The sequence below is a fragment of the Notolabrus celidotus genome, chromosome 9 (assembly GCF_009762535.1).
Source record: "Notolabrus celidotus isolate fNotCel1 chromosome 9, fNotCel1.pri, whole genome shotgun sequence".
NCBI lineage: Eukaryota > Metazoa > Chordata > Actinopteri > Labriformes > Labridae > Notolabrus > Notolabrus celidotus.
Genome location: NC_048280.1, coordinates 37744579 through 37764193, shown reverse-complemented (window position 1 = coordinate 37764193; position 19615 = coordinate 37744579). Strand labels below are relative to the sequence as shown.

At 40.7% G+C, this 19615-nt stretch overlaps 1 protein-coding gene across 1 annotated transcript in view; it reads right to left on the bottom strand.

Moving 5' to 3' along the window:
* Positions 1-19615, bottom strand: part of loxl2b (lysyl oxidase-like 2b) — a 76857-nt gene that overhangs the window by 55897 nt on the left and 1345 nt on the right. Inside the window, exons 2-3 of the mRNA XM_034692810.1 lie at positions 17472-17831; positions 17193-17368 (exon numbers count right to left, since the gene is read on the bottom strand). Of these exons, the coding sequence (XP_034548701.1) occupies positions 17193-17368; positions 17472-17820 (525 nt within the window). The 5' untranslated portion in view covers positions 17821-17831. The remainder of the gene's footprint in view (positions 1-17192; positions 17369-17471; positions 17832-19615) is intronic.

The following is a 19615-nucleotide window of genomic DNA, read 5'->3' as shown; positions in this document are numbered from 1 at the left end:
CAATAAGATCAATCAGCCTACATGTTGACAGCTGATTTAGTATCAGTTCATGTTTTCTGGAACAACAAGTATTGATTATAAAATGTGTGAAAATGATGATGACACCCATAGCAGTTTATTTCAGCGTGCTTGTTTCATGCTCTCAGTACTTCACAATAGATTCATGAAGCAGACCAAACCACATGTTCAACAACCCAAGGTTACTTTCCTGGGAGTTGTTGATGGCTTGCGACTGCAGATGTTGCAACAATAACAACATCAACAGCAGTGTTCAGCCCTAACTCCACCTCTCCTGTTCCTCAGTGCTAACAGACGATTCTGTGATGTGTGTGGGAACTATCCACACCAGCAGATCGCCCACATCATCCCCTTTTCTACGGGCAGCTGTTCAGACGCATGTTACTGCTGCTTAAGTGGACATGGTGAATCGTGACTCCACTGTTCAGATGGTCTACATGAGGCTGCATGTTGGACCCAGACAGAAACACAACACAGAAACCCTGAGATTTCATGGAGTTGAATCTGGTCTGAGATGGAATGTAATGATGCATGTGATCACAGGTCTGACCTCTGTAAGTGACCACTTCTGCATAAACCCCAGACCTACTCAGAGCCGGACTGGAATGTATAAACATCCAGTGGAGAAATGCTCCTGAGACACTGAACACTGGCAGTCATTCTGCCTTGTTTACTTCACGACTGACTGAGACTCCTAAATATCCCGTCCCTGAGATCCATCGGCATTGAACACAAAGAACTCATGGCACGAGATGTTCATCCTCCACAAATTTAAAGAGACACAAAAACAAAACACTGCTTCAAAGAAAAGCTCTCACTGACAGGCATCACAGCACAGAGGTCAAAGGTCAGTAACACGTGTGTGCACTCCTTCACGTTTCACCTCCGTCTTAGCTCACTCTGGTTTTTGTGGTCGTCTGGCTGACCGTTGCGCTGAGGTTTGAAGGACGCTGTGTCTCTAAACGCTGAAACCCTTAGAAATGAGAAGCCGGCTAATCATCCTGTAAAGAAAAACTCCCAGCTAATTGCTACCATGCCTTTATTAAAGTGTAGAAAGTGCCTATGTGGATGACTAGATTAGCACTGTGAGAGGATGAGGTAAGGCCCGGCTGTGTGGCACCATGCAGGGCTGGCTGTGGTCCACGTGCTCAGGGCCAACGTGACTTATTTTGGTGCACAGAAAAAGCCAGTCTGATATTTTTCTGTCCCATGTAGACGTTTCATGCCATGCTCCCTGGATAATCATAATCTGTGCTTTCTGTAAACCAGAAGGAGGAGTCGACTGTCTGCAGAGGCTGGAAAGATGCAGTTAGTCTACAGATCTGAGTTCTGGGGGAATGTTAGTGTGCTGTGCAAAAACAGTAATGCAGAATGAAGTGAGGACAGCAGAACTCATTAAGTGTACCATGCTGCATTGCGGTTTGTTTCTGGTTTAGGTTTCCGCACACATCACTGTATCTTGTATGAGAAGGTAGGCTTGTCTTCCTTATACAACAGACAGTCCCTCCAGGATTTCGCAGGATTTTTTTGTGATTGTTGCGTCCCAAAAAGCCTGAATTTGCGACAGCTTTTTGAAAAAATTGCGGTGAAAGTTGCGATTTTTTTTTTTGCTTTTTTCCTCCAATAACATCTCAGGGGCAAGTAAAAATGCTAAATTACAGATTTTTTAGAAACCATTCTTGATGTGGCCACTGTGACTGTATTTTGATTGTCTTCATTCACAGAAAAATGCCATGAAAGGACTGTATTGCACATTTACGACGGTCCCTAAATGTATGGAGAGAATATTGTGTCTTTAATATGCAATCAAAAATAATGGATTTGAGAACAAAAAACAATTTTGCAAACAAAATTATGATTTGAAAAATATGAAATAATGCTATGAATAAAGGAAATATATTTGTGATTAAAAATGTATCTTTATAAATCCACTCTTTTTTTGTTACAAACAAAATTATTATTCTCACGAACCACAGATTCGTTTGCGTTTCCAGTTTTTGCGTTTGCGTTTCCAGTTTTTGCATTTGCGTTTCTACATAACTGTCATGGGCGGGACCTCCCCTGAGAGATGCAAGAAGCCTCCTGATTGGTCCGGCTGTACCACATGACTGCTTCGGCAAGTGGTTCAGATTTAGCTGCGAGGTTTGACAGCAATATAAACCCCTCAGGCTCCATTCAAAATGTGGGTGTTTGATGGAGAGTTGCAGTCAGTTCAGACTTCGGATAGAGTTTTGATAGTTTGGACACTAGAGTTTGGACAGCGTTTATATAGTTTGGAGAGAGTTGAGAGAGAGAGAGAGAGAGAGAGAGAGAGAGAGAGAGAGAGAGAGAGAGAGAGAGAGTTTGAAGATTTAGGAGTGAGAGGAGGACAGGTAAGACGGAGCCAGCTAGAAAGAGGGGAGTTAGGTGCGGACCTGTTGCGACTCTGGTGCGGTCTTGGCCTAATGGTTAAGTTGCACGCCTTTTTTCCCCCCCACTCTCTCCCAGTTTCTACACTGTCCTCTCCTCTATAAATAAAATGAGTCAAAGCCCAAAAAATATAACTTAAAAAAGAAAGAAAGAGGAGGATTTCCCCTGTGTGACAACATTTTGATTTAATAACTCCTAACTCCTAATAACACAAGCATATTCAGTGCCCTCTTCCTAGTTCCACAATCACTTTCACAGTCCTCTGTCTGCTTCAGCCAATTCCATTTTCCTAAAGTGACAGAAAAATAGAATTACACAACCTGCCATATCATATGATACTAACATTTTGGGAAAATGTACACACACAGAATACATTCAAAAATATTTTATCATACACATATATGATAATTTATGTACAGAAATTATTTGGTCATACATTTGTTTGCAATTCATTCCCATAACAGAAACAAAAATTCAATGCATCACACATTATGTGGTTAAGATCCAGCTGCATGTAATGATAAACCTGGCCAGTAGGTGGTTTCGTGTGCACATGAAGCTTCGAGTAATGAACCCTTTCTCGAACCAATTGGCTCAAGTGGTTTGAAGCCTCATGAGGCTTCATCTCACCATCACTACTTCGCGGCAACAACTTGTTGGGGCGGAAGTTGTCACACCGTCTCTCTGAGTGAGACTGACCAATCAGGAGGCTTCTTGCATCTCTCAGGGGAGGTCCCGCCCATGACAGTTATGTAGAAACGCAAATGCAAAAACTGGAAACGCAAACGCAAAAACTGGAAACGCAAACGAATCTGTGGTTCGTGAGAATAATAATTTTGTTTGTAACAAAAAAAGAGTGGATTTATAAAGATACATTTTTAATCACAAATATATTTCCTTTATTCATAGCATTATTTCATATTTTTCAAATCATAATTTTGTTTGCAAAATTGTTTTTTGTTCTCAAATCCATTATTTTTGATTGCATATTAAAGACACAATATTCTCTCCATATAAATGCACCTCACAGCGACAGAGGCACAGAAATGAATCTGCACCTTTGATGCCTAGGGGTTGATCAAAACTTACTGAAGGTGTCTGATGTTTCACCAAACTGGATTAAATCAAGCTGTAGAGCTTTTTACGGTAATAGCGGCAAAAACGTCAAATATTAAACAGACGACCCCCGGTTGTGTCTTTGTCACTAACGCACACCGGGGGTAAAAATCCTCATTGAAGATGAGACAGATGCATGGAGGTGAGGAGAGCTGGTTCATAAAGCACACTTGCTGCAGGTAGAGACCAAGCTAACACTGAGCCCCTTAATCTATATGTAACAACATTGTCATGGTCACTTGTCCTGCCTGCTGTCCCCTCTCTTCACCCGTTCTCTGTGCGTGTTTTTCTGTTGAAAGTGCCGATCAAGTGAGGACTGTTTATGTTCCAAGGAAGTGAAATTGATGATGAAACCGATGACGTACAGGAGCTGAGGTTAAGGTAATTGGTCAAAGTTGCGGTGATTGTATAAAATTGCAAGGCCGCGAAAAAATCGCGCTGATTGGTTGAATTTGCGTTGATAGTTGCGATCGCGAAGTCGCAACTTCCTGGAGGGACTGAACAGAAGAATGGAGCTTTGATATGTCTTTCTTTATAAGGCCATACTCCAGGAGCTGCCGTCTTGTTTATGCTCTTTATTGACTCCTAAAGTTGTCAGTGGCTGTCATCTTCGGTCCCATGGACAAATTCTTTCTGTCATTCCTCAGACTCGCTCTGTCTTTGGTAAAAGTGCTTTTAATGTCTTTGTTCCCTCTTCTTGGTTTGAGCTTCAGAGTCACCTGAATCTGGATTGTTTAATTTGATTGGAGGATTTTAAAACTTGGATGAAGGATGATCTGATCAGCTTGTGCTCATGTTTTAGAGCTTAACACTGCTCATTTATAAATCAATGTAATAGTTACTTGTCACTGTATGTTTTGTCCTGTTCTATTTGTGAAAATTTTTATGCTGCTGTCTTGGCCAGGACTCCCTTGAAAAAGAGACTTTGTATCTCAATGGGACTATTCCTGGTAAAATAAAGGTGATATAAAAAAAATAATAAAAAATTATAGTGCTGTCTCAGGCTTGTACAACCCCAATTCGTCGTTGTGTAAAATGTAAATAAAAACACAATACAATGATTTGCAACTCCTTTTCAACCTATATGCAATTGACTATGATACAAAGACAAGATATTTAATGTTCAAACTCATAAACTTTGTTGTTTTTTACAAATATTCGCTCATTTTGAATTTGATGCCTGCAACACATTCCAAGAAAGCTGGGACAGGGGCAACAAGAGACTGGGAGAGTTGAGGAACGCTCAAAAAACACCTGTTTGGAACATTCCACAGGTGAACAGGTTCATTGGAAACAGGTGAGTGTCATGATTGGGAATAAACATTGAGTGCCCGTGACCTTAGACTCCTCAGGCAGCACTGCATTAAAAAACCGGCATCATAACCAGTTCACTCCAAACCAACCTATCTGAACTGTATAGCCGCTCAGTGATGAGGAAAGCCACCCTGATCACTGAGGACCCCTCACACCCACTCCACCACTCCTTCATGCTGCTGCCATCAGGCAGACGGTATAGAGTACCGCTGGCCCCTTAGAACATTTACAAGAAATCTTTCATTCCCTCTGCCATAACCACCCTGAACAGTTTAAAATAAGCACTGGAGCCTGTTGCTGTTTATGTATATGGATGCTTGTCTTTTATTATGTGTTTCAACTATATGTTTTTTATTCTGTTTTTCTTTTATTGTGAAGTATATGCGCCTGTTTGAGCCCTGTCAAAGAAGAATTTCTGCCACCATCTGGGGCAGACAATAAAGCTCTATCTATCTATCTATCTATCTATCTATCTATCTATCTATCTATCTATCTATCTATCTATCTATCTATCTATCTATCACTGTGTAAAGGATATCACCACGTGGGCTCAGGAACACTTCAGAAAACCATTGTCAGTTAACACAGTTCATCGCTACATCTACAAATGCATTAAAACTCTACCATGCAAAGCAAAAAGCCACATATCAACAACATCCAGAAACGCCGCCGAATTCTCTGGGCCCGAGCTGATCTGAGACGGACTGACGCAGAGTGGAAAAGTGTGCTGTGGTCTGACGAGTCCACATTTCAAACTGTTTTTGGCAATCATGGACGTCGTGTGCTCCGGGCAAAAGAGGAAAAGGACCATCTGATTGTTATCAGCGCAAAGTTCAAAAGCCAGCATCTGTGATGGTATGGGGGTGTGTTAGTGCCCATGGCAAGGGTAACTTACACATCTGTGATGGTATGGGGGTGTGTTAGTGCCCATGGCAAGGGTAACTTACACATCTGTGATGGTATGGGGGGGTGTTAGTGTCCATGGCATGGGTAACTTGCACATCTGTGATGGTATGGGGGTGTGTTAGTGCCCATGGCAAGGGTAACTTACACATCTGTGATGGTATGGGGGGGTGTTAGTGCCCATGGCAAGGGTAACTTACACATCTGTGATGGTATGGGGGGGTGTTAGTGTCCATGGCATGAGTAACTTGCACATCTGTGAAGGCTCCATTAAAGGTGGAGTAGGACATGTTATTTTGATGCATTTTTCTCAATCACGAGCAAAAAGCGATGTATACATCGATAGGGAGTAATACACAAAGTGATCTAACACTGAGATGAGAAATCTCAGTTGTCTGTGTCAGCAGCTAGACTGCAATAAGTTCGTCCAATCATTCATTCGCCACCGAGCGCAATGATTGGCTGTCCGGCCGGATGACCTGTGACCTGCCGAAAGACACACCTCCTGTTTACAGGAGTGCGCGTGACCTGACTGAGATCGTCATCAACAGGCTGTTCACTAACGCAGAACATCTGATAAACATGTCAGAGAGAGAGTAACCAACGATTTAGCTCAAGTTCTGCCCTAAAGTTCTGCCGCTCCGCAGAGCAAGAAGAGGGAGACTGTGATGGAAAAGGAGACGACTTAAAAACACTGGATGAAGATACAAACACGAGTCAATATTCGGGTTGCATTTCTGCGACGGCTGAAGGATTTGAAGGGTCTCTAAAGCGACGCCATGGTTGCTGATTTTCTACTGGACAGGTAATCATGTCATTTCATTTGTCTTTGTGTTCATGGTTTAGTTCATCTATGAGACAGCTAGCGATAACTTCGGCTAATGCTAGCGGCCGGCTAACTGCTTGTAGCTCTGTTTATAGAGACCTGTACACAGTCTGTTAGCGTGTAGCTCTGTTTATAGAGACCTGTACACAGTCTGTTAGCTTGTAGCTCTGTTTATAGAGACCAGTATACAGTCTGTTAGCTGGTAGCTCTGTTTATAGAGACCTGTACACAGTCTGTTAGCTTGTAGCTCTGTTTATAGAGACCTGTACACAGTCTGTTAGCTGGTAGCTCTGTATAGAGACATGTATACAGTCTGTTAGCTGGTAGCTCTTCGGTTGCTCTTTATCAGCATGAATGGGGTGTTGTACTAAGTCTAAATGCCGTCTTGTCTGTGTTTTCATAGCTACGAGAAGGAAACATCGACGTCCACACCGTTTAAACACGGGACGCAGAGGCCTCCACCCCAGCTGTTTCATGTGTTCGGAGTCCCCCTCTGACCGGTGAGTTTCAGGCCCGTTAAGAACTCCATGAACATGAACGTTGCTTTGACCACTGCTTGCATGGAGGTATAAATACTGCTCTCTTTTTTATTATGAGCTATTTTCTGATTTACGTACGCAGAAGGGTTTTTTTAATGTCCACACAAAATAAAATCCAAACCATTCTCTTTCACTTCACGTGATCTCCATGCTAAATCACAATCTGAGACCACACCATACAGACTAAAGAGATGAGAGACAAAAAGTTTGGCTGATGAAAAATCCTGTGAATGTTAGCTGCTTCTCTAAAAGCTTGGTTTGGTGAAGGAAAGCATGAATAAAAGTATTCAACGAGGAATCAAATACACAGAATAATTGTATTAATAATCTGTGGGCACAGTCTTCCTCTCCAAAGAGGGAGAGAGCACATTTTGACATCACTTACTCTGAAAATATTAGATAATATTCAAGATATCAATAAGAAATACAGTATATGTACCATATGTGCACAATACACACTGCAGTAGGCACTAAGCACACACTAGTGATAGTGGTGTCAACTCCTTGCATGGCTAGAAGAAATAACTGTTTACATACGGGGCTGAAGAAAGGGTTATTATGATTGAAATCAAATGCACAGTGCTGTAAGATAATGAGAACCTTTGACTAAACTTCTGATTCTTTCTTCTATGTCAGGTATTGCACAATATTTAACAAGAAGTCAAAAAAGTGGAGCCTGTACACAATGAAGGTGGGTAAGGACTACAAGTACATCACAGACCTCCAGAGCACAATCCTGCACAGAAAGCTGACAGCAACTGGGGGGATGCCAAAAAAGAGAGCAAGGAGGCCGGATGATCCACGCCAACATGTTTACCTTCAACAGCCATTATTTTTATTTCTGTAATAAATACATTTTCTAATAAAAGTAAATGTAAAACAACTCTTTGATATTGCAATTATTTGTTTATAATGTTGTATGTTACTTGATATGGATTTAAATTATTTTGTGATTTGAAGAGAGAAGGCCAGTGTCAATTTAAAGATTTATTTAACAAATGTTTACACAGCACACAAGTATTTTTTTACATGAAGATAAAATATATACAAAGGAACTAAAGGGTCACCATACAAGTATTGTATGTAATCATGTCATAGTTTCATTCACTCTCCACTGGAACCTTTATACTGTCCATGTGGAAGGGTCACGGATTTTCCAGATACAGCAACAAGGTATTACTCCTCTATGACCTGCACCAAGTGCTCCATGCTGCCAGACAACAACCTGTCAGTGCAGCATGGCGGAACTTTCTGTTGCTGTCCCCAGGATCTGGAGCTCGTCCCCGGTCGTTGCTCTCCCTCTCGCTCGTCTGGCTCTGCCTTGTACTCGACCCCGGTCTCGTCCTCTCCGACCTGAGGTGCTTGGCTCAGGATCGTAATCAGCAGTCATCATGAGAGCTCTAACAAGCACAAAAAAACAGTCAATATGTTGTAGTTCCAACACGAAAATGAAGACTGTCAACAATGGTGAACTAAATATATAGGCACTGTAGCCGTCTAGTAACTAAACATCATGACATGCTAAATCAAAATAAACATGGCTAGCCGGAGTTATTAGCCTGGCAGCAACAACTTGCTCTAGCTGTATTCAGATGATAAAAAACAAACACACATAAAACTAACATGCAGGCTATGCTGTGCATTCTAACTAATTACATACTTTTTTTATGTGGTAATATAATCGGTTTACTTACATGGGAGATAGACGTGTTTTTCCTCCGATGAAAATAAAGTCAATCGCTCGCCGCTCCACAGCTAGCTATCGTGACGTCATCCTCCAGCTGGAGTCTGCCACAGCGCGTTCATGTGTTTGGAGGCGTGTCCCTCCCCTCTCCCTACAGGCTGCTCTGAAGGAGGAGGAGGGCTCTGTTCGGCTGTGTGCTTTCAAAATCAAGCTAACTGCTGCGGCTTTCTCAGGATCTCCTACTCCACCTTTAATGCTGAAAGGTACAAACAGGTTTTGGAGCAACATATGCTGCCATCCAAGCAAGGGGTCTTTTCAGGGACGTCCCTGCTTATTTCAGCAAGACCATGCCAAGCCACATTCTGCACGTGTTACAACAGCGTGGCTTCGTGGTAAAAGACTGTCCTGCCAGCAGTTCAGACCTGTCTCCCATTGAAAATGTGTGGCGCATTATGAAGCGCAAAACACGACAACGGAGACCCCAGACTGTTGAGTAACTGAAGTTTTACATCATCAAGAATGAGAAAGAATTCCACCTCCACAGCTTCAACAATCAGTGTCCTCAGTTCCCAAACGCTTACTGAGTGTTATTAAAGGATAGGTGATGTAACACAGAGGTAAACATGCCCCTGTCCCAAACTTTTTTGGAACGTGTTGCAGGCATCAAATTCAAAATGAGAGAATATTTGGTAAAAACAATAAAGTGTATGAGTTTGAACATTAAATATCTGGTCTTTGTAGTGTAGTTTATTGAATATAGGTTGAAAAGGATTTGAAAATCATTGTATTCTGTTTTTATTTACGATTTAAACAACATTCCAACTTCATTGGAATGGGGGGTGTGGTATGAAAAGGGCTGTTGTCAGATTGCCACTAACATAATATTGATTTTGGCCACTTTGACGAGCTCTGAAGCTCATGAGGCTTTCTTTTCCTTCTGTAAAGGAGGAGAAGAACTCAGAGCGGTCCCCCTGTTCTGGCTGACTTTCTCATTTTGAGAACTTTTCAGAGAAGCAGAGACGATCAGTGAGCTGTGGTCCGCATTTGCTCATAACATTGGAATGTGGGTTCTTGAGGCCTGCACGGTGCATAGAAAGAAAACACTCTGCTTTGGGTGACAGCTCGGAGCTTATCAGCAGACCCAGAAATGAATGCTCAGCAGAGCCTTTAAAGAGCCGGACCAGAAACCTCTGACAGTTATGAGTGCAGACAGAACCTGATCATAATAATTAGGAGTTAACTTCACTTTTTTTTAAAGTTATATTTTTGGGGCTTTTTGCCTTTATTTGATAGGATAGTGAAGAGAGACAGGAAATGTGGGGAGCAGAGAGGGGGGAAGACATGCAGGAAATGGTCGACCAGCCAGGAATCGAACCGGCAACCCCTGCGACAAGTACTATAGCCTCTATATGTGGGGCGCTTAGACCGCTAGGCCACCAGCACCCCAGTTAACTTCACTTTTGCTGACAAAAGGAATGTTATCAAATACTTATTCACAACATAGAAAAAGTCAGACCTTTTTTATCGCAGAAAGATGCCGAAATTTTAATTCATGCTTTTATGAACAGCTGCATCGTCAACTGCAACTCCCTTTTTACTGGTTTCCCCGAAAAATCTCTCAGAAAACTGCAGCTTGTTCAGAACACTGCTGACAGAGTTTTAACACAAAAAAGAAAACTGATCACATCACCCCTCTCCTTAAAACTCTGCACTGCCTCCCTGTTTCTATTAGAATTTAAAGCCCTTTTACTTGTTTTTAAAGCTTTTAACAGCCTTTCTCCTCCACACATCACTGATCTGCTGTCATTTTATGTTCTAGCCCGATCAATGAGGTCCTCAAATGCTTCCCTTGTAAATGTTCCTCATGTGTCTCACACAAAGAGAGGGAGCTTTCTGTTTTTATGCCCCTAAGCTATAGAACTCTCTGCCTCTGGACATTAAAACATTGAGCTCTCTGGGTGTTTTTAAAAGTAAACTTAAGACTTACCTTTTTAATCTAGCTTTTAACTTGGAGTCATTTATTTTTAGCCCTGGACTGCATTATTATAATCATTGCTTTAACATTTATTTATCTTGTTTAATGATGTATTTATCTATTTATTTCTTATATTTATCTGATCTTTTTAACTTAAAATTATTGTTTTATTTTGGTTTCTACTCTTACTTATTTTATTAATTTTACTGTATTGATTTTTTTTTCTTTTAAGTATTTTAATTATAATAATGCCTTTTTTAATTTGACTACTGCTGTTGTTTTCTGCCTCTGTTATTTAGTGAAGCACTTTGGGCTGCGTGTTTATGTGTATGAAAGGTGCTTTATAAATAAAGTTGAGTTGAGACTGTTGGTGTTCAGAGCTGTGGTCACATGTATTACAAAGGGGACGTGATGAACTCTGCTCAGCCTGTGAAAACAACTTACAATCTGTGAATGATGAGCAGCTTCGTCACATCTTTGGTGATGTCATTGAATATCTTGACTTTGACTTTCAGTCTAGAAAGATTTGAAGTTTGAGACATGGTGTAAAAATGCCATGAAGTGAATTGTAGGTGAATGCAGGATCAGATGGTTGTGAACAGGATCCCTCAGTCTGGGTTGTTTCCTCATTAAATATAAAAATAGTATAAGGACATTTTTTCTTGGCATGGACACATCGAACTAGTGAAAAGAATGATGTCATAGTTTGTGTAGTTAGTTGTATTTATGTGAAAATTATAACGATCAATGTTTTTTCAAGCATCGGTCCCTTGCCCTCTTTCATTGCTAATAAACAAACTTAAGCCTAAACTTAATATGTGTCCTTCAAATAGAAAAGGCTGCAATGTTTCTGTTCTCCAGCCGAGCCCACACAACAACCAAAGATCTCAACTGTTTGAATGACATGACAGTCCAAAAACACGCACCGCTGTCTGAAAGACAAAACTCGTAGAGACGGCTATGTTACAAAGGGTACTCCGGTCTCAAAATATGAAGCCCATACGGAAGTGTTATAAACTGCAATTCATTGAGAATCCGCTTGAGGCTGGCTGCAGAAACACCAGAAACCACACACACACCCATTCAAAGAAGACGATCTTTACAGCAGAAATAAACATGTTTACAGCCTGGTTCAAAAAACAGCTTGGCTCTTTGTAGTTCATTTCTCTATCAGCACACACTGTAGGGGGTGATTTTTTTTTTGTAATGGGACAATTCAGGAGATATTAAAGGTGACATATCACGCTTCTTTCATCAATATATATTGGTCTAAGAGGTCCCCAAAACATGTCTTTAAAGTTTATGCTCAAAAAAACACTTTGAAATCAGATTTTGGCATGCCTGAAAAACACTCTTCTTCAGCCCTCCTCAGAACAGTCTGTTTTCTCTCTGACCACGCCCCCTCAGGAAGTGGGTGTGGCCTCGGCTGTCCAGCACGTTGATCTAATGTTTACATGTTGGCTGAATAAACACGGCTGCTAGCAGACCCGCGTTACTTCAACCCTCTGAATCTGATCCAGAATCTGATCCTGACGGAGAGGCGCCTGCAGCAGGACCTTTCTGAACCATTGGTCACAGATTGAGTGTTTCTTGTTGTTTTATTTATCAGTATGTAGACGTGTGTCTTGGTCAAGCGGCAAACTCCGGTCTCAAACGATGAAGCCAATGCGGAAGTGATATAAACTGCAATACATCGAAAATCCGCTTGAGGCTGGCTGCAGAAACACCGGAAACCACATAGACATGAATGGGAAAAAGACGATCTTTGCAGCATTAATAAACATGTTTACAGCCTGGTTCAAAAAACGGCTTGGCCCTATGAAGCTAATCTCTCTAATGGCACACACTGTACGGGGGGTGAATTTTTTTCTAACGTGACGGTTAAGAAGATATTAAGATTATGAGTTTTGCCCAAATAAGGACATGACTGACGTGAATCCCGGTCGGGAACACACAGCCATTGGCTAAGAGACTCACACTACGTCACACTCTGCCTGGTTGAGTTCCGCATTTCCAATATGGCTGCTGCCGTCGATTTGCTTCAAAACAGCACTCAGGAACAGATGGGTGACGTCACGGATACTACGTCCATATTTTATACAGTCTATGGTCTTGGTACACAGCTACGAACATGTAGCTATGTGGCTATGCTAACTAGCGCTAGCACTTTTCCATGAAAAATAAAAATCATCCACTAGATCTTCAAATCTGCAGACGTGGGGAGTAAAACCGACCTTTGTGTTTATTAAGACAGCCTACAACTAGCATGCCTCCCTCCTAAGCTCCTTGTTAGCACACGTGTGTGCAGGGAATGAAAAACAGAGGAGGAGTTAAGTTGTATTTTATACAGTCTATGGGCTGAACAAGCTCCGAGCTCTGACTCCATGACAGACCAGATATTGTTGTTACGTAACAAAAACACTGAAGTCTGAAACGGCTCGTTTCACACACATTTACAGAAAGGTGGAGAAATCAGAACAGGGGCAGAATGGATTTTTTTCATTCTCGGGGGGTTTGTAGACATGCCAGGGAAACATATTTCAGGTCAAGAACCATTAAAAAGTCAATTTTGCATGATATGTCACCTCTAAGATTACGAGTTTCGCCCAAATAAGGACATGACTGACTTGACATAGCTGTTGGCTAAAAGGCTCAAACCCCGCCTCTTTACCTCACACTAAGTTTGGTTGAGTTCAACATTTCCAATATGGCTGCAGCCATCGATTGGCTTCAAAACAGCGCTCAGGAACAGATGGGTGATGTCACGGATACTACGTCCGTTATTTCTACAGTCTATGAGCAGGACAGAAACAGGACTAGACTACATTTGAAACCAAAGCTGAACACAGCACAAACGGGCCCTTGCACCTAAGTCCATGCTTGGGTGTGGTGCATGTTGGCGAGCGGCAGATGTCAGGGTGTGAAGCAGCTGCAGAGCTTGTGGCTGCTGTTGTGTCCTCTTGAGACAAAGAACAACAATCAAACGGCTCTGAGTTTTTATGTGTTTTGAACAGGACACAAAGTGTGAGCATCCAAAGCTCTTCAATGATGTTTTCTCGGCCTGGAGAAATTGGAAGTAGTTTCTGGTCCACCGTGTCGTAGCTCTTACTGAGCATCCTTCACGCAAGTCTGTACCCAAAGACCAGCCCCTGTAATAAATCCCTTACTGCTTGGGCATGGCCGAGGATCAGACAGCACTGAAACTAAGAGTCACCACAGTTAAATAAACAGAGATCCACCTTCACACAGACCCTGCAGGGGGCCCTGACACAAACAGGCCAATAACGTGCCGGTTTCAGATTGGTTTTCGTTTGCTTGCTGTTTTTTTTCCCTTACATCTATTTTTTATTTTAATTCACTCCTCAATTTCTTATTTAGATATTATTATTTGTATTATTTTCTATCTTATTTTCATTATTTTTAATCTTATTTGTATTATTTTTATCTTACTTTAATTATTTTTAATCTTATTCTTATTATCTTTTATCTTATTTTCATTATCTTTAATCTCATTTTTTAATTTCTTTTTAATCTTATTTCTTAATTTTTTTATCTCATTTTTATTATCTTTTATCTTATTTTTTTTTATCATTTTTTATCTTCTTTTTATTATTTTTAATCTCATTTTTTAAATTTATTTTTAATCTTATTTTTAAAATATTTTATCTCCTGTTTATTATTTTTCATATCATTTTTATTCTCTTTTATCTTATTTTTTTTATCATTATTAATCTCATGTTTATTATGTGTTATCTCATTTTTATTCTCTTTTATCTTATTTTTTTTATCATTTTTAATCTCTTTGTTATCATTTTTTATCTTCTTTTTTATTATTTTTAATCTCATTTTTCTGTAATATATATTTTTAATCTTATTTTTAAAATGTTTTATCTCATTTTTATTCTCTTTTATCTTACCTTTTTTATCATTTCTAATCTCATTTTTATCGTTTTTTAAATCTTCTTTTTAGCATTTTTAATCTAATTCTTTAATTAAAAAAAAAAATCTCATGTTTATTATTTTTAATCTTCTTTTCATTATCTTTTATCTTATTTATATTGCACTCTTTTTACATGTGTGTTTTTTGGGGGGGCTCTGTGCATCAGTGGTGTTTTGGTAGAAATCTCATTCCAGTCATCATCGTCCCAGGAGTGTTTTTCTTTTTACCCGACATGGAGTGAGGAACACTCTTCTATCTTTGTGTAACTGTCCTGACTCCTGTAGATCAGCAGGGCGTTGTTGTGTTGGTGGTATCGTCTAGTCTAAATTATTTAACTTAAGATATTTAAAAAAGCAGAAGTGTTCAGAGTGACATTTTGAAGATTTTAACACTTGATGCAACTCTGATTCAAATATCTGAACAACTACATGAATGATTTTAAAAAGAGAAAAAGATGTGACTAAGATAATGAAATATAATGTGACCAAAACTAAATTAAAACTATAAAAGAATCAAATGTGACTCAAACTAACGGGCATGTTCATCTTAAGACTCAGTCTGTTTTCAAACCTCCTACTGTCCTAGCAGTACGGACTGATGTGGTCTACATTCAGTATGTAGTATGTGAACAAGAGCAAGATCTGCAGTATGCCAAAACTCCCCGGATGTCTCAGTCTGCAGCAGACCAGTCTCCCTCACGTACTGTTTCCCACAATGCACAGCGCTAACTTCTTCTTTTTTCCGTATATGACGTGGTCACCATAGTCTGTATAAATAATGGACGTAGTATCCGTGACATCACCCATCTGTTTCTGAAGCGCTCTTTTGAAGCCAATCGTTGGCGGCAGCCATATTGGAAATGTTGAACTTAACATAACTGCTGTCGAGCGAGTGTGAGGTAAAGAGGCGGGCTTTGAGCCTCCTCGCCAACAGCAACAGTGTTCCCGCCTGTCAATCAAGTCAGCTGTGCATCTCATTGGAAGACTCGTAATCTTAATATCTTTAAAATTACCATGTCATGAAAAAATTCACCCCCCGTACAGTGTGTGCTGATCGAGAAATGAGCTATCCAGACTACACTGGTCTTTTGAACCAGACTGTAAACATGTTTATTTCTGCTGTAAAGATCCTCTTCTTTGAATTGGTGTGTATGTGGTTTCTGGTACTTCTGGAGCCAGACTCAAGTGGATCCTCGATGAACTGCAGTTTAACACTTCTGCATTGGACTCTTAGTATTTTAGACTCTTAGGATTTTTAGTATGGAGGTTGCTGCTTGGAAAAGACTTTCTCATGTGTGTGTGTGTGTGTGTGTGTGTGTGTGTGTGTGTGTGTGTGTGTGTGTGTGTTCAAATCATTTGTCTTTGTGCAGGGACCAGGGGGTGGTCCTGGTGTGTCCGGGGAACCAGCAAACACCAGTTGAAGTTCTGTCAGATAGAATTAGGGTCTCTTACGCAGAGAGGAGACCAGACACGTTGATAAGAAGTGTGTTCTGAAAGTTTGAATTTCCTCTTAACATTTCATTTAAAAGGTTGTTTGTGGCAATCAAAAAGAACGAGTAGATGAAATTTGGCTTGTGACATGATGCATTTGTTTCCTGTTTGGTCTCAGCAGATGTGTGGCTAACATGAGTTTGGTCCTGCTGGAGGTTTCTGCCTGTTAAAGGAAGTTTCCTGTACTTCTTGAGCAAGCCTCAAGTGGACACTCGATGAACTGCAGTTTTTAACACACCTACATTGGCTCCAATTCCTCCCGTCTGGAGGTTGCTGCTTGGTGAGCACGTAGGTTTTTATGTGCTGTGAAAATGATTAAATTCCATATAAACCACTTCTTAACTTTTTAAATCATCAGTGATGCTAAAGAAGAAGTTTATCTATCAGCGACTTCTGCTTTCTGAAACTGGAAATCCAGCGACGCCTGACCCAGCATCCTGCAGACCAGATCCAACAGAACAGTCAGACTACCTTCAAACACAGTGTGTAATATGTTCTGCATACTGCGTCTGAAGGTAGTCTGTAGCAGGCGGTTTGGAAACAGCCTGAGACTAATCTAAAGTAGCTGCCAACATGAACTCTGTTGTTTACATGGTTTTGGTTTATCTTTAAAGAAATAAAGACAACTTAAAGCAAACTGGTGAAATACCAAAAACAAGAAATTAAAGGTAAAAAAAATAATAATAATAATATTATAAACATTTGAGCTTTTAGCTGTGTGTAAATGGACATATAAGCTTTTGTTTTGTATTGAAACACTCTTCATGTTATTGTGTTTGTTTGTGTCTCCCTGCTCCCTGCTGTGTGTACCAGCTGAGCCTCATTCTGAGCCAAACTCTAATTTATCAATTCAAAACTCAATAAGCTTCATAAATGTGCAAGGACAAGTCAACAACACTGATCAAGTCTTTCAAAGACAGACTCAGCTCACAGACAGAATCTCTGACAGCATGTTTCTACAGAGTCGATGATGTTTACCTCGATGTGGTTGGGCAGAGTGTTGATAAACTTGAACCCTGGGATCCTCTTGTCACTGCAGACCACGCCTACATCTTCACTGTGTTTGCAGTCTGAAACACCGATCCCATTAGAGGGGCACAGAGCCAGGGTTTTCTCTTTGCCCGTGCAGTGGAGATTATCAAACCAGATGGGACCTGACAAAGAGAGAGATCATCAGTGCTTCTAAATCTATTCATCATTTTGAACCTTTTTCAACTCAGACCAGAGAAACAGATCGCTCTGGCAGTGTTCTGTTACCTTGTCCTTTTCCATATTTAGAGGACGGTGACCATGAGATGGCCTCCACGTAGCCCAGCTCCCTGCAGACCACCTGAGCCGTGTGGATGGTGAAGTCATCGTCACACACGGTGCCCCATTCATTGTTGTAGAAAACTTCCACGCGGCCCTCGTTGTGTTTCCGCTTCTCCCCTGCCAGCCGGAGCTGGATCCTGGGCGTGTCTGGTGACAGCTGAGGAGCACTGTACTGCTCGTACTCTTGGTCCGTGTATCCTGTCGGGTAGCCGAGGTGTTCATACTGAGCAAGAGTCAGCTGGATGATCACTATCAGAAAGAGTGCGCAGCAGTGCAGGCACCACGGATTGGGCATTTTGGATGAACCTGATAAAAAGAGGAGAAGAGAAAGGAGCACTCAGTCACATTTCATGGAGGATATCTCAGATGGTTCTTCATGGTGGTACTCGCTGTATCTAAAGACATGTTTTCAAGTCCAAAGGTGCATTTGAACCAAGAGTTCTGGGGTCTTTCAGCCCTCAGAACTACCTTCCCCTGAACTAAAAGGTTCCTGTGCCCCCATTGTTGTCTGCGTTTCAACCGCGGGCTGAAGTCCCAGGTAGATGAAGTCTGAAGTCCCGGTGCAAATCAGGCCAGTGACGTATGGAGAAAAAAAAAAGTAAATGCACTACAATTCAGCAAATCTCAAGGTCAGCCTATTTTCACTTGCGCAATATTTCTAAAATTAGACACTTCCTATCTCAGAGCAACGCAGAAAAACTAGTCCATGCATTTGTTACCTCCAGGTTAGATTACTGTAACTCCCTCTTATCAGGCTGCCCCAATAAGTCTCTAAAGACTCTTCAACTAGTTCAAAACGCCGCAGCTCGAGTATTGACTAAAACTAGGAAGAGGGAGCACATCTCTCCAGTGTTAGCTTCTCTACACTGACTCCCAATAAAATGTAGAATAGAATTTAAAATCCTTCTTTTAACCTACAAAGCCCTTAAAAATCAGGCACCCTCGTATCTTAAAGAGCTCATAGTGCCCTATTACCCCTCTAGAACTCTACGCTCCCAACATGCAGGCTTGCTAGTTGTACCTAAAATCTCTAAAAGTAGTATGGGAGGTAGAGCCTTTGAAAAGTACTACCCCCCCTAGCAGGGGCTTATCAGGGGGGAGGTTATCTACCCCTGAACTAAATTTAGACCCCGTTTCCACTTCAATATTTTGATTCAGACTGATAAGAAAACACCTGAAAATGTGTTCCTGCTATATCTGATTTGGAATTTCAAAATAAATGTATATAAGATAACAACGGGGAAATTTAAGTGTTACAGCAGCAAAGTAGACAGTGCAAAAGAGTATAAAGTAAACCATAGTATATATAGCAATTACTGAAAAGTTATTAGCAATTAAAATAATAAAGAAGTAAGAATAAGCATATCTTAAATACACAACTAAATAAGTGAATTTACAAATATTTACAAAACCAGTGACACAGTGAAATGTGCAGACTTGTAGCATAGGTATAAAACATAGACAGAACAGACCTGAGAAGATGAGTAGAAAAAAAGTAGAAAAAAAGTAGAAAAACTTATTGTGCATGTAGAAAGTGAGGGATGAGTAATTATTGCACGTTAATAAATATATGGGGTGGATATTGCACTTGAGTCCCTTTGTTGTTGATTATAAAGTCTGACCACTGCAGGAAGAAAAGACCTGTGGTATCTCTCTGTGAGACACCGCGGGTGAAGAAGTCTGTCACTGAACACTAATACTAATGAATACTGAATACTCATTTCTAATGGTTTTTATTTTGAAATTCCAAATCAGATAAGGCTTTGATCAGCAGGAACACGTTTTTAGGTGTTCTCTTATCAGTCTTATCTGTTGCACATTTTCACATTACAGACGTCTTTCATTTTGAAAATCATTGGTACATTCCTTTTGTCAGAATCTGCTGTTTGTACATTTGTTTCTGGTAAAAAGTTCCGTCTCTTTAAAAGTGTTTCTGATTTTTGTGAATGTGTTTTCTGAAATGTAAATTTGTCTCCAGCTTTGTAGAAGGGTTTCATCCTTTGGACATTTGCACTGCGCTACCCAGCCACCGTAGATTTGAGACAAGACTAAAACAGCAGCTGGCAAACGAAGAAGTCTGGCTGTGGATT